The sequence below is a fragment of the Trichoderma ghanense genome (assembly GCF_004382785.1).
Source record: "Trichoderma ghanense strain CCMA-1212 chromosome Unknown scaffold_4, whole genome shotgun sequence".
In the NCBI taxonomy this organism is placed as follows: Eukaryota; Fungi; Ascomycota; class Sordariomycetes; order Hypocreales; family Hypocreaceae; genus Trichoderma; species Trichoderma ghanense.
The window spans coordinates 1,318,342-1,332,506 of NW_027395667.1; the positions used below are offsets into that span (position 1 = coordinate 1,318,342).

Genomic DNA, 14,165 nt, shown 5'->3' on the forward strand with positions numbered 1-14,165 from the left:
TCACAAACAAGGACCAGCACCGCCAATCTCCCTCCATCGTCAATTTCCACATCAACGCCATCTTGCTCAGCTTGAGCAGTTTCTCTGCAGCTTGACATCGAATTTACCCCTCTCATACTTCCAACCCATGCAAATCACAGCATGGCAGAGCAACTCACATTTCCGGCCGAGTCGGCGGCTGTCCTCGAACCCCGCCTGCCTCCCAGGCTGGAACCGCAGGATGCTTCGAGATCGCGCCCCTTTGTCACATTGACGTTTGCAACCTCACTCGACTCCAGCCTGTCGCTGGCGCCTGGAGTCCGCACTCGCCTCTCCGGCCCGGGCTCCAAAGCCATGACCCACTACCTACGGACCCGGCATGCAGCTATACTCGTCGGTGTCTCTACCGTGCTGGCAGATGATCCGGCTCTCAACTGCCGGATTGCAGGAGCCTCCCGCCAGCCACGGCCAATCGTCATTGATGCCAACCTCCGATGGACGCCCAAGCGCTCGGACAAGGTCCTCGAAGTGTGCCGGAACGGTGCCGGGCTCGCTCCCTTTATCCTCACTGGCGCAGATGCTTCTGACCTGCCGGCTGCGAGCGTGGAGCTGCTTCACGAACATGGGGGCAAATACATTCGAGTCCCCAGCACGCGATCTGAAGCAAGTGGTCGGCTACGCTTCAGTTGGGACGACATTCTTGCTGCGCTCCAGGCGGAAAATCTTACCAGCGTCATGGTGGAGGGCGGCGGCCGGATTATCAATTCGCTCCTTGACCCTGCTTACCACAGGCTGATTGACTCGGTCATTGTGACTATCGCGCCGACATGGCTGGGGCAGGGCGGCGTGGTTGTGTCTCCAGAGCGAGTTACTGACTCCTCGGGAGTCCCTTTCCCGGTTGCAAGGCTCTCGCATGTATCATGGCACCCCTTTGGCGACGACGTTGTCCTGTGCGGTACGCTCAGGGAGTAGGGGAAGAGCGAGACAACAGATCAGCTGGATGGTAGAAGTCTCAACTCCGGTATGCCACATGATGTAGACACGCAAACGGGTTCTTCACATCTGTCTGCTCGCTATTTCGGGAACGTGGTTCATGAAAAGACAAAGTGTGTTTGAAAAATGGTCGTCAATACTCAGACATACGTACACAAACTCGAGATCAGACATGACGAACAAGGTCGGCTCTCTCCGGCCAGCTTCCCGCTCCGCTCGTACTGTACTCGGACCCGGCCGCTAGGGAGTATAGCTCGTGCGCGCCCAGGGACACACGACGAATTGGCTGCCGAGACGGAATGCTAAGAGTTCAAGACTCTCTCCGAGCACTGCTTTAACGCTTATTAGCGGATGGAAACCGGGGTGCTGGAAGAGCTGCATGACTCGGCAGCGGCCGAAAGAGTTCTAGAAGCCGGGCCATCTCTTGAGGCGTGGAGGGGCAGCTGCTGGGTTATTTGCATGCGGGCACACCCCCACCATCTCCTTACCAGAAATATTTCGTCCCAACTCGTGTCAAACAAAAAGAGGGCCATCGCGGGGGATCTCACCATCTTCCCCAGACGTGCCTGCTCCATTCCACATTCCCTACTCAATCTTGGCCAAGGGCTTGGTTGCTGCTGGAAAAGGCTTGACACTTTGTGAGGTCGCTGTCACTTTTATCACCGACAACAGCTGGATCCTCTTCATCTGGATCTCAATTCCGCCCCAGTCTTCAGTTAGAGCTCAATCGAACCCTCACCCTCAGCAACCATGGCTCGCCCTAGAATCACCGTCCTCGGCTCCCTCAACATCGACCTCGTCTCCTATGTCCCTCACCACCCTCTGCCAGGCGAGACGCTGACCGCCAACCACTTCAACACCTCTCCCGGGGGCAAAGGCGCCAACCAAGCCGTCGCTTGCGGCAAGCTCTCTCGCTCCTCTGACCTCTCCAACCCGGCCGCCGACGTTTCCATGATTGGCGCCGTTGGCTCTGATACGTACGGCCAGCAGCTTATTTCCAGTCTGGCGTCTTATGGCGTCGACACCTCAGCGGTTGCCGTCCGTGAAGACAGCAAGACAGGCATCGCCATCATCATCGTCGATGAGCCTTCTGGCCAGAACCGCATCATTCTCTCCGCAGAGGCGAACCACACCCTTCTGCCGGAGCACTTCTCCACCCTTCCTGGCCCCCGTCCGGATCTGCTCATCATGCAGCTCGAGATCCCCTTTGGTACCGTCCTGCAAGCTCTCCGCACCGCCAACGCCTCCGGAATCCCTGTCCTCCTCAACCCCGCGCCCGCAAAGACTCTCCCCGACGAGGCCTACCAGAACCTTGCCCACCTTGTTGTCAACGAGACGGAAGCCGCCATCCTCTCTGGCTGCCAAGAATCCGACCTCGACGACGTCTCCGGCTTGGAGCGGGTCGGTGCCCTGTTCATCCAACGGGGCGTTGGCAACGTCATCATCACCCTCGGCGGCCGGGGCGTCTACTATGCCACCAAGGATGGAAAGTCGGCCCTGGTACCTGCTCTCAAGGCTGAAGTCGTCGACACCACTGCCGCTGGCGATACCTTTGTCGGATCCTACGCCTTGGCCGTCGTCAGCGCTGGATCGGGCGCCTTCGATATCGACACCGCTATCAAAGCTGCCAACCGGGCTGCAGCCATTACCGTCTCTCGCAAGGGCGCCCAAGTCTCTATCCCTTGGAAAGATGAGCTGAATTAACCCGGTGCTTAGATGAGAAGCCAAGTGAAATGTACAAATAGGAGAAAAAAGATTATAGATAAATTAAATTTTCGGAAACAAGCAAGCAAAGTCTGAGATTCTTCTTCCGTGCGCACACTACTTGCAAACCGCCTATCTCGATTCCTCTTTATGCTGACAAGTCGTCCATGGGATGATAGACTCGATTATATGAAACCGAGAAGAGGTCAAAACCATGATGCCCAAGTCCAGAGGCCAGACTTCCTCTTCCCTCCATCGTCTCCAGTGGCTCCCTGCTTCTTCTTGTCCCTTTTCCTGTCGCTGGTGTCATCCGCACCGTCCTTATTCCGATCACCGACGCTATTGCTTGCGAAACTCGGCGTCGAGTTCCTGAGGACATTGGGCGTCATTGGGCGTTTGCGGCGTATGGTGTCTTCTTGTCCCTTGGCGTCTTCGCAAGGCTGGTCCCGATTTGCCGTGACAGACATCTCTCCCCTGGATACTCCTCGCATGCTAATCCCTGAGTCACACGAGAGCCTCATGACCGGTGAGGATTCCGCCGTAATGTCTGCATCGGTTGTCATCTGCTGTGTCCCTTGGCCGCTGGTTTGTCTTGGAGACATGGCTGGGGAGTATGTGGGATCCAAAAGCCGCTGCGCCATACTCTGAAAAAATCTCTCGGATCGTTCGCTAGTGTGCGCCGGACTTGATACAGAACGTTGCTCCAACATCTGTCGCATCACTTCGGATGCTCTTTGTGCCCCCCAGTGACGCCTTATTAGCGGCAGCAATCGGCCTTTGGCCATTACTGGGTGAGGTGACCATGGCGAGAGAGCATTGTGTAGCTTGACAGTTGCTTCCGCACTTGTTCTGAGTTTGGTGTAAAGCGAAGACATCTCGACTCCTTCTCCCGAGGCCAAATGGGAAGGGAACGCAGAGTGTGAATAGGTCACATGAATATTCACAAAAGGCATGAAAGAGTTTCCCAATTGCATCTCGAGATCCTCCATCAGCTCTTCTGACCTTTGCCTTGGGTGTTTGTATTGGCGGGGGGGACAAGAGGCAACTCCGGAGCGGCACAACACATGAACAAGAAGAAGCACGCTCGATCCGACGAACATGGTGCTACATATGGAATTGACTTTGGTTAGTTCAAGTCAGAGCGCCGTATGGGATTGAACAATGGAACATACGCTTGAATGTCTTGCTGGCGTATGATCTGAAGAATCGATGACTGTGGGGTGGGCAGTATGTCAACAATGACATCGTAGAGGTAGCCGAACTTGGAGGCGGTATCTGTTTCATCCATCAGAGTTGTGACACAGAAACAATACACATCGACCACAGCTCCAGCCAGACATGAATGTGAAAGATCATGGCTTACCTTTGTCTAAGCCAGCCATCATCTCAGGGTCAAGCTCTGGTCCGTCACCTGCCCGAGAAAGCCTGCCAGTTACTTCAACCGCGGCCCAAAGGTGCTGCTGGCCGAAAGATGTGCCAACCGTCTCCGATACGACACGTATATGCGGAGACAGGACAAAAGAACTCTCCTTTGGTCGTGTAAGTTTGGATGGAATTGGAAGATTTGTCGAGTAACAGGCGGCTTCAAGTTCGTAATTGGTACATCTAGAGCTTGCTCGAGATGAGAGATCTAGCCATATGTTGCGCTCCGAAGGAAGGGTGCACGCCGAAAAATTACGGTCTCCCTCCCCAGTATCAAGGCTACTTGTAACGCTGTGACGCTTCTGCCGAAACCTTTTGAATCTTGATGCTGAGTGTCGGAAAAACGATGCATTTCGAAGGTTGTGATCTTGTCCAGGAACATCGTTGTCGTCCTCCCTGCTCATGGAGCAGTTGCCAAAGCTCAACTTCTGTGACGGTCGCCCCAGGCCCGTTGCTGTCTCATTCTCATAGCCATTCTTTCGTTCGGACACGCTTTTCGGACGTCGCCTTGGCAGCCTCAGGGTTGGCAGAAACTCGGATCGTATGAAAGAAGACTCGGAAGGGCTACCGTGGGGATCAACGGCCGTGTAGTTGCCCTTGCATGTCCTCCCGTCATATCGGTCGTTACTGTGACGTCTCTTGATAATTCGGAGTGGACTCGGCTTATCCTTCGTAAAGACCTGCTCTCTCGAGGTTGAGGGCTCAAAGCCCCATGAAGGCGCTTCCTCAAAGGGATCCATGCTAAGTAGAAGAGACAGCAGTCAGCATCACGTCTGAACCACGGTAAGAGATAGCCTTGAGCTCCCAATTGTTAACTATCACGATATACTTTTATGCGTTGATCAAGAAGTCCGACTGGTCTTCGAGTTGCCGATGCCGTTCAAGACTGGAACCACGTCGTCGATCCCACTCCTGCCGCACAGAATAGAGTATACGGGTGTCCGGTCCATAAGAGTCCGTTGACAGACATGCATCGGAGGTAGTGGCTGCAAGAAGGATAACTATGGAGAGAATAATGGCGAGCAGTGCAATGGCCGAGGTTGGGTGCTGCCAGATGATGCAGGGATTTTCGTATTCGGGGCGGATAGCAGCTGCAGCAGACAGTCTTGCATACTTGGAGAAGGAGATACCGACCGGTTTGAGGAAGAAGAAAGTAGCCACGGTGGCAGGAAGAAGGTGAAGTTGAGCACATATATGAAGCACCCAAGGCACCGCCTGGCAGAGGAGGCACGAGGTTGTAGAAAGAAGCCCCGGATAAGGAAGATAAGGTAGGTCATCAGTGATGGCAAGTAAAAAGCAAGAGCATGGCCGTCGCAGCTGCGATTTATGGGATTATGTGACCAGGGTGGTAAGTACCTTAGGTATCGATACGGTAGACACCTTGAGGCATGTACTTCATTATCTGGGAGGCATAAGAGGGTATAAATTTGATTCTATGAAAGCAATGGCTGCGTCAACTAAGGTATATATGGTGTCCAGGGATCGTGGATTGTTAGTAGGTATATGCTTGGACCCGAGAACAAGACACAAAATTCTTCTATGGCGACGTGAGGGCCAGCCCTTCTCCGTACACTGCTGCGAGAATCAAGGCTCGTATGTACATATGAAAGAATTGGAAGAGTGCGAGGCACGAGTGTGGCCGATGGCAAACGCTGGAAGAGAAGGGCAAAGGAGTAAAGATTGGTAAGGAAGCACAAATCGACAAGGTCATGCCGAGGCATCCAGTGTTCGGCGAAGATTGCCTTTGACCGCCTCGATAGTTCCCTCTTCCAATGCCAGAAAATGAATCTGTGAGAAATCGCAAGGTCAGCGCGATAATTGTATAGGGCAGGCAACCACTTTCGCAATTATGACAGTCGCAGCAGCAGCTTACCATATCATCGGAAATTCCAGAGGCGCCGTATAGTACCGACTCGGTCAGGGTAGATGCCACACCCTTCTTTACCCTGTCCTCCCAGACGCCATCCCAGTTCCAATCTCCAGGCTCCCGAGTGGTGGACTGAGAGCCTATACTCTTGGCATCGGATGCTGCGGCATCGCCCTGCTCGCTGCTAGCTGGCTTGGACAGCCCATCAATGATACTGAGCCTGCTCAGCCTGTTGCTCTTCTTCTCATCAAACACTTTGCCTTCCTTGCGTCTATGCGTACGCCACGCATGCCAAGCACCCGGATTCCCAGCAGCAGCAAGAGGGACGGCGTCGAGAACCTCGGCTTTGTCAAACGTGCTTCGGATATACTTTAACAACGAGTATGTCGAAATGGTCTTGCGGTCTGTTTGCATGTACGGAGGGACTTCCTTTGGAGGAACATCTTTCGGCGGCACCGCTGGCGACTTGCCACTTCCAGACTTTGCTGACTTTGAAGACGCTGCCGACGGCGAGACGCCTCTTCGCTCACGGCTGCCTTGACGGCTTCCACTCGCGCGCCTCCGAGAGCCGCCAAACCACTCCGGGAAGCCGTGCTCTAAGCTGAAGCCCCCAGGAGGTAGCTTCGGCCTCTCGGTAGTGCTGCCGTCGTTCTCAGCACCCGTGGGGTACATGTGTGTCGTCAGGGGGGTGATGAGAGGGTGGAAGATGTCGGTCGAAAAGGTGACCAGAGGCGGCGCTCGAGGATACGCATCGGGAAAAAAGATTTGGAACCGAAGAACGGCTGGGGCATACGGGCCTTGTAGTCAACCACGGTCAGCCAAAGTGCAAATGCACGGAAGGGGAGAAGCGCGCCTTCGGCAGGGCAGGCCATCTTCCCAAGAGAGGGGGGGCAGTCGTCAACTCACCATGGCGGACAAAAAGCACTGCCGACCACAGAGACGGGTCGCCAGGAGTCAAGCTGACGAATACTCCTTCAGGGCAGGCTTGCTTCAGACCGGCACTGCAACAGGAGGCTTGGTTAGCCTGGATGATGGTCAAGCGTGGTGTCGCATTTGCCTCTCGGCGTCTCCCAGCTCGGGTCGGCTCGACTCGCGCTCGCGCACTACTTACAATTCCGATAGCAGATGCTGTCGCCACAGCGAGGGAAGATGCCCCAAGGCGAGAGAAGTCATATCAGCCAGCGAGCGTCTCGTTACCTACTATCGCATAGATGCAATCGGAGAAGCGCATGCAACATTCTCCCACCGACACGACTCGAGGCGGGAGACCATCAGGCGGCCGGGATGCGGAGGCGGTGAGCGAACGCGGTGAAAGATTCTGCCGGACAGATCGGCACAAATGATGAAAAGTTGAAGCTGCGCGGGGTTGGGAGAGACGTCACTGAGCGGACGGCAGGAGCTTCCAAAGCTTTTCAAGATTGCTACCTAGGTACCTTATTAGATGGCAGTTGGAAGTTACTGGTGAAAATATCAGTGAAAGTATTGGGGGCTCGAGTTGGAAATTGTACAGGAGGCCTCTCGATGTGGTCTCGTTATCAAGACTTTTTACATCGTTCCTCACACAGCGTGTACATGTGTTTCTTTTCGTTTCTTCTTTTGGTGCAAACCTTTCTCTGAAAAATGAAAGTGTAATCGACGGGTTTGAGTCTCGTAATTTTTCCTTGGTCTTTTGTACTATACTTATATCTTTTTTTGATCTTTTTCTTATTCTGTCTTTGTGTTTCCAAAGAGGCTCAAGTGAGGATGGATGCGGCAATATCTAGTGCCCCAGTCTCTTCTCAATCTTGTTCAGCTCCTGGGATTTGATCTCCTTGATCTCGTCTCGAGAAGCGTTGTATGAGGCAGTGACCTGGTTAAAGGGGTTTTCAGGACTCTTGTCAAATTCCTTCCTGATCCTCTGCTTGCGCTGCTCCAGCCGAAGTCCCGTGCCGCTGCCGTCCGCCTTCATCTCAGCGAGCCTTCGCTCCTCGTACCGGTGGTATGCGGCAGCGAATCGCCTCTCCGGGTGTTGGTCGATCTTGGAATCGTCTCCACCAGCCGTCAAGGAAAGGGCATCGAGAGCATTGTCGATACCCGAGGCGCTGAGGGTGCCCAACTTGTCGCCTTCCAGCTGCGACAGGTCCAGCCCCCGAGATTTCTTGACTGCCGTCTTAGACTTCTTGGGCTCTGCGCGGGCATTCAGGCTAGCCTCTTCCTCCTTCATCAAGGCCTCCTTCTCAGCTTTCTTCGCCGCGGCCTCGGCCTTCTTGGCGGCCTCTGCTTCCCTGAAAAATGTCAGTATCAGCTAATGCGTACTGGCGCAAACTGCCAGAGGCGGTGGGCACGGGAGAAAAGGGAGCGGCAAGAGTGTGTGGACCATGGTCAAAGGGGACAGCGGAAACGGGCTCCTGGGACACGTAGCCAACCAGGCGAGGGCGAGCACGGAATAGGCATGCGAAGCGATGCCATGCAATGCGCCATCGTGCCACGTACGTACGTACTTTTTTGAGGTATTCTTGGCTCCCTGTTGCCACTTCTCGCTCTCGGCCGTCTCGCGCGCGGCGTCTGCAGCTGCGCTCTTCTTTGCGGCGCTTTCTGCCTTGCGCGCGTTGCCCGCGGCCTTCTTGCTGTTCTCCAGGCCCTTCTTGCCGGCCATTATGACGTTTTCGCGTTCTTACGTCTATGAGTCGAGGCTGAAGCGGGTCTCGCAGCTCCTGGCTGGCGTCGTCGTTGGTGATTCGCCTGCGTCAAGCCGTATGAGCCAAAGTCGAGGCGGGAAAAAAACAGGAAGGGAAATTAAGGGAAGAGCCGGAGGAAGAAGGGGGGGGGGAGGGGAGGGGGCGTGTGCGTTCGCGGCGGCCTCTCTCTCTCTCTCGAGGACTCTCCTGCCGCCTCCTGGACCAGCTCGTCCGTCGAGGAGCTTGCAAGGTATGACTGACCGATGGACCGGTGTGCGTCTGGCTGCAGTTTGTTTGCTGTACGAAGCAGGTCTTGTCGCCTTCCGCGGCGCCACCTATCCGTCTGGGCTAGACCAAACCAGCTTGCGACGGCAGCGATCTCGTCCGATGCGGGTTCCGGCGCTTTATCCTGCTTTCTTCGCCTTGCCCTGACTCCTCGGTGCTGTTGGCCCTGATGCTCGCTTTCCACCCTCGCCCTGGAACTCGTCTGATGCCAGTCCCGGAGGCTGAAATCGTATACTGTCTGCGAATTTTGCGTAGAGTTGCAGGATGCAGGTTGACTGTGGATGCGGCGCGGATAAGCCGACAAATGGCGTCCATCTGCGCCTGCCAAGTGCACAGGGCAATCGGGTACTACGAAACTAGTAGTGACATAGTGCGATTGGCAGCCATCGGCTAACGGATGGAAGGCAATCGCCCGGGCTGCCCATTTCGTGTCTCACTTTCACTCAGCTTCATTCTGCCTCTGCCTACCTTACCTTTAGCACCTGAACTTCCTCTTGTCTTGTCTTGTCTTGTTTGTTCAGTTGCTTCCGTCCTCGCTTCGCCTCGCTTGTCCTTTAGCAGCTCGCCGGCGACCCTCAGCCGCTGTCGTCCAGCTGTCGCTCCGGCACTCCTCGGAGATGCAGCTTTCTCGACTGTGCCATGCGGTTAGCAGCTATTCATGGCTCCAGAGCTTCTAGTTGTAGCAGAGGATGGCATCGACTCGGTTCTTGTCAAGCCACTGCTCTCAGAGCCAGGCGAAGCTCTCTGCCGTTCAGGGCCAGATGCGTCTGCGTGAGGCTCCGTGCATGTAACTTGCAGGCGGTGGCGGTACGATAGCAGCAGCATACTGACAACTGCTGCATCCTAGGTGCCGAGTACGAGACCGTGGCCACGCTTACGAGTGCGTTACACCTACTGTACCGACCTACCTTACCTACCTACCTGCTTACGCTTGTACAAGCACGCGACGAGGTAATAAGATATGGGTGCAGGTAGAGCGGCCGGCTGCTCAGCTCGGCCCCTCCTTCAGCCCGTGGGAAGCGGCCAGACCCCCGACCCGTCCTGGCTTGGCCTGGCGAGCCGGGCCGCAGAGATTCGAGAGGAAAAAGGCCCAGGCCATGCTGCGATCCTGCGCCCTCCACGCCATGGCCGTGTCCCCAAAGGTTTACTAGCTGCTGCATTCTTCGTACCTTGATTTCTCTCGCTCAGGCGTCGCTTGCATCCAGAGCTTGATCGTCCACTTCGGACGGGGGCCTCTTGGGGATCCTCGACCGGGCCGCGCTATGGATCCCCGGCAGCTCGCAATGGGCCAGCCAACGAAGTACATACAGCAGGCACGAAGTGTCAGCCGGGTCGCGACAACAGCCGCAAACGGACTGCCCTGGTTTGGTCTGGTTTGGTCCCGTCTGGTCTGCTCCCGTCCGCCATCCTGCCTCTCCAGCCGCCTTACATGATAATGAGCCCCCATGAAACAATGAGATCTGGTCGCCTGACGCCGCCTACGTCACGCCGGCGCCGCAGATAGCCAGCCGCCTAGGGCCAACAGGGCCAAATGGGCATCTTCAGATGGCCGAGTAGAGCGAACCCCTAGACCCCAAATCGCACATCTCAAAATCTCACATGGCAGTACGCCCTAGGGTCCGATTGGTCCTTTATCTTTCATCCGCTACCCTTGCTTGGGGGGGCGCTACAAGTGCCAGCAGCGTGATTTGACTGCCTGGAGCAATGCGTGGGGAAGCCGGTTCAAGGCTGTCAGAACGGGAGGCGCTTACTGGCCTCCCGTACGGGCGCGATGCTCCCTTGACCGCATCATCTGGTCGTGTTACACATCGGAGACTATTGAGAGCGAGTGCTACTCTACCATTGCTGCTACGGCACACGGATGATACAGGGCCTGTGCCTAGCTTAGACACGAACTCCAGCTCTCCAGCTCTGGGCCATCACCGTCATGATCACACCAGCTCAGTGGCCGCTGTTGCCCGGGGTGTGTGTGTAGGCATCCTCTGCCTAGCTGTGTCCAGACCACATGGGGTCAGCCCTGATTGCATCGTCTAACAGACGCGCGCGCACACACACATACACACACCTTCACACTCGAGCCCCCCTCACGAGTATCGACCACAACGTGCTCCGCACATCCGTTCCTCGGTTTTCACACGGTTGCGTGGCTGTTTTTTTTTTTTTTTTTTTTTTTTTTTTTTTTTTTTTTTTTTTTTTTTTCGAACCGGTCCATCTCTGATCCTGGCTCAAGCGCTATGAGCCACGGCCCGTTCCCACCAGGCGATGCCTACCGCGCTGTCGGGATCGGAGAGTGTGCCAGGCCAAAAACGGCTCCCGCGCTATCACGACTCATGCTCAGTAGTACGATTGCTACAAGCCGCCCACAGTCTGGAGGCCACCGTTTAGGTCGCCCGTGCTCCGTATCCGAGACCAGATACAGTCCAGAAACGGCCGAGCTCGCTGTCGACACAGATTCATCAACTGGTGGCCGCTGAGAAGGTTGCTCCAATGCCTCAGAACCCGTTCTGCCATTGCTTCCCAACCTCACGTCGTGTGACACCAGCAGGTCTAGCGGCTTACACCCACCGCAAACTCGCGTAAACGTCAAAATAAGAAAGGGAACTCTCTCGCACACCGTGGCGGCAGCTCTGCCTCATCCTACTTCCCAAAAAAAGAAAGAAGTATGAAAGGAAGCAAAAGGGCGAGTCCTGAGCGGGGATCTCACCCAAGCCCCTCATGGCAGTCCCTCTTTGCAGCTGTGTGCCAATGCGGCAAGCTAGGGCTGCATCCTGTTGTCGTCGCAGTCCCTTTTATTTCTGGGGAGTTGGGCAACGCGCGCCCGTCATGTCATGCAAGACAGCCAACTTGGTCGTTTCCTCCGATGTCCATGGACCCATCCGCTGCCTGTGCGTGCCTGTATAGACGTATCTGTACGGAGCGCACAGGGGGATGAGCGCAGCTGATGACGGCTATCAAACGACGAGGCTCCAAAGGTGCTCGATATCGCAACCGCTACAGGGCTTGGCTCTGCATCTTGTTCCTCTGACTCACCCCATTCGTCGTACCGCCCCAAATGGCAGTAGAAGGGAGTACGCGGCTGTACTTGGCTACATGGGCAGCACGACGGCGATGGAGCTAGCAGTTGTACAAGTATGTGATGTGTGATGGGCGACGGGCGACGGGCGACGGACCACGGGTGATGGGTGATGGACGGGGTGCGGGTGCATCAGGGTACTCCTACCCCAACCGCAGCTGAGCAGGGATGTACGAGACCAATCAATCCCACGGCGAATCTCATCGGGTAGGGAGTTCCCCATAAGGATCATGCGCCTGAGTTCTCCGGCTTGTTGAGGCAGGGAGCCAGCAGGCCAGACACTCCATTTATGGGCATCCTGTACGGCTCAGCACGTCTTGGCGACGCATGATGAGGTCGATCATCACCAGAGTCATCGCGCAAAACGGTTGCAGCGCCCCTCTCCTTCATGCAAGACGAACAAGCCATAGGACATGTTGCGAGCAGGGCATCGTCTCCAGACATCCATCTACCCACTCGCCGGCGAATGAGTGGCCAGTCTTGCCAGTTTAGCGAGGCGCTGAAGCTGCGAACAGCTGCATGAGCTCCGGAATATGCTCCGTGCGAAGCCCATAATTGGGTGATGTGGAATGGAGATCGTTCCCGATGCCGTCGAATCCGCAACAACGCACAACATATACAAACACACACCAAATGTGTACGTACATGTATGGGGTGCAGAGCATACGGGATGGGATACGCCGGATTGCTCTCCTGTGCGCTTACAACAAACCGCATGTCGACTACATCTTCTTGTACAAAGTGCGGGTTGAGCCTGGTTATGGGTATGCAAGTCGTTGACTCGAGAGCAAACTTGTTGCTTAGGCTATATGCTCACAGAGCACCCTGTCTGTTTTCGGGTTTTGAACAGGAATCTCAGGCCGGGACAACTGGAGCACAGGAGCGCCAGCTTCGTACGTTTGTGACCTGCAGCACTGGCGAGGGAGGCGCAATATGCATGAATGGCAAACAAAGAGGCGGAAATTGGTATGAGGAGGGCGCCACACCTGGTACGTCCGTATCGCAACGCTCGCCAGAAGCCAGTCTCACTCTGCCACAAGCTGAACTCGCTTACCAGGCATTATCAAGGCAAATTTGTTTCAATGCAGGCGGCCAAGGTAAGGAATACTTCTCGAACAGCAATTCTTTCACCGATTACGGAGTAAATACCTCTCTCCGTACCTGTACGTCGAAGCGGTCACTTGTCGACTTCCCACTCAAAATGACACATCAGGCTTGCGAGGCTCGTCTCACATTTGACAATGCTACTTCGTACCAAAAGCGTAATACGTGCCAGAAGCAAGGCTCGGCTGACGGAAGTTGCATGCATCGCAGTTGGCTACCTGTCTGTCGCTCAACATCTTCATTCGAGGACGGGCATACTTGCCAACGCCCTGTCCGTACGGAGTGACGAGCGGGGCACTCTGTGATGCAGAGCAAACGTCTATTCAGGGCTCGTTCGAAGGGACACCCGAACGAGCACTTACCATGAACAGCCGCCTGAGAGCCACGATCCTAGTCACAGATCCCAGGTCTTTGCGCATGCTCCAGGACCGCAGCCAGGAGTCCGCACAAGGTACCCTACAAGGCACCGTACAAGGACTGCAACAAGGAAGAGTACATGGCATACGTGTAGCATGCATGGGGCTGCTGATGTCCATGTCTGTACATTCGTAGGCGCCACGAACGCCTTCTCCGCCGAACTGTTCACCAGCCCGCCTGTACGAGGTATACGTCAGTATACGTAGGGGTTCACGCTCTGCTTAGAATGTACGCTTATCACGTCGTGGCTATCACCCTGCGGCTGGACCAATTCGGAGATCACGGCGCTTCAATTCGACATGGCTTTCAACGGGGGGGCTCTCTCTGTGCTATTAGCCCATCCGATTATGGACATCCAACTTGGTAATTGACACAATGCGGACAGAGACACGGGATGACTCCGAATGAACCCGGCTGCAGTTCGCCCGGTTGCAAAAGAACAAGCGAGTCATCATCATTGTTGGTTCTCAGCCGATGCAGATTCTTCAGTAACCGCTACCTGGTACTGCTGCACCGTGTACTCCTACTGCTTGAGGCATGTTTCCGCCTTCTAGGGGTTGAAAGGGGACAGGGAGAGTCAACCAGCCTTGTGACCGCTTATGATCACGAGGCGATGAGGTCCAAGGCGCACACGTGCAGGGGCCGGGTTCGTATCAGTCTATTG

General features: G+C 55.4%; 6 protein-coding genes across 6 annotated transcripts; 3 read left to right on the forward strand and 3 right to left on the reverse strand.

Moving 5' to 3' along the window:
• Positions 1-141: 141 nt before the first annotated feature.
• On the forward strand, positions 142-951 carry CCMA1212_004602 (2,5-diamino-6-ribosylamino-4; the record flags this gene model as incomplete). Its single annotated transcript, XM_073701900.1, has 1 exon — positions 142-951. One exon carries the CDS (start codon positions 142-144, stop codon positions 949-951), a length of 810 nt encoding a protein of 269 aa, XP_073559973.1.
• A 771-nt stretch (positions 952-1,722) lies between these two features.
• On the forward strand, positions 1,723-2,676 carry CCMA1212_004603 (Ribokinase; the record flags this gene model as incomplete). Its single annotated transcript, XM_073701901.1, has 1 exon — positions 1,723-2,676. One exon carries the CDS (start codon positions 1,723-1,725, stop codon positions 2,674-2,676), a length of 954 nt encoding a protein of 317 aa, XP_073559974.1.
• A 206-nt stretch (positions 2,677-2,882) lies between these two features.
• Positions 2,883-5,253, reverse strand: CCMA1212_004604 (uncharacterized protein; the record flags this gene model as incomplete). Its single annotated transcript, XM_073701902.1, has 4 exons — positions 2,883-3,780; positions 3,849-3,951; positions 4,040-4,839; positions 4,955-5,253. Coding segments are annotated over 4 exons (2,100 nt in total), but the record flags the coding sequence as incomplete, so codon positions are not given.
• A 552-nt stretch (positions 5,254-5,805) lies between these two features.
• On the reverse strand, positions 5,806-7,138 carry CCMA1212_004605 (uncharacterized protein; the record flags this gene model as incomplete). The annotated part of the gene is made up of 4 exons (XM_073701903.1): positions 5,806-5,886; positions 5,972-6,762; positions 6,872-6,966; positions 7,077-7,138. 4 exons carry the CDS (start codon positions 7,136-7,138, stop codon positions 5,806-5,808), a joined length of 1,029 nt encoding a protein of 342 aa, XP_073559972.1.
• Positions 7,139-7,724: 586 nt separating this feature from the next.
• Positions 7,725-9,253, reverse strand: CCMA1212_004606 (uncharacterized protein; the record flags this gene model as incomplete). Its single annotated transcript, XM_073701904.1, has 4 exons — positions 7,725-8,229; positions 8,446-8,585; positions 8,623-8,686; positions 8,826-9,253. Coding segments are annotated over 4 exons (1,137 nt in total), but the record flags the coding sequence as incomplete, so codon positions are not given.
• A 312-nt stretch (positions 9,254-9,565) lies between these two features.
• On the forward strand, positions 9,566-10,058 carry CCMA1212_004607 (uncharacterized protein; the record flags this gene model as incomplete). Its single annotated transcript, XM_073701905.1, has 2 exons — positions 9,566-9,678; positions 9,755-10,058. The coding sequence occupies 2 exons, from the start codon at positions 9,566-9,568 to the stop codon at positions 10,056-10,058; spliced, it is 417 nt and encodes a 138-aa protein (XP_073559644.1).
• Between the last annotated feature and the right edge of the window lie 4,107 nt (positions 10,059-14,165).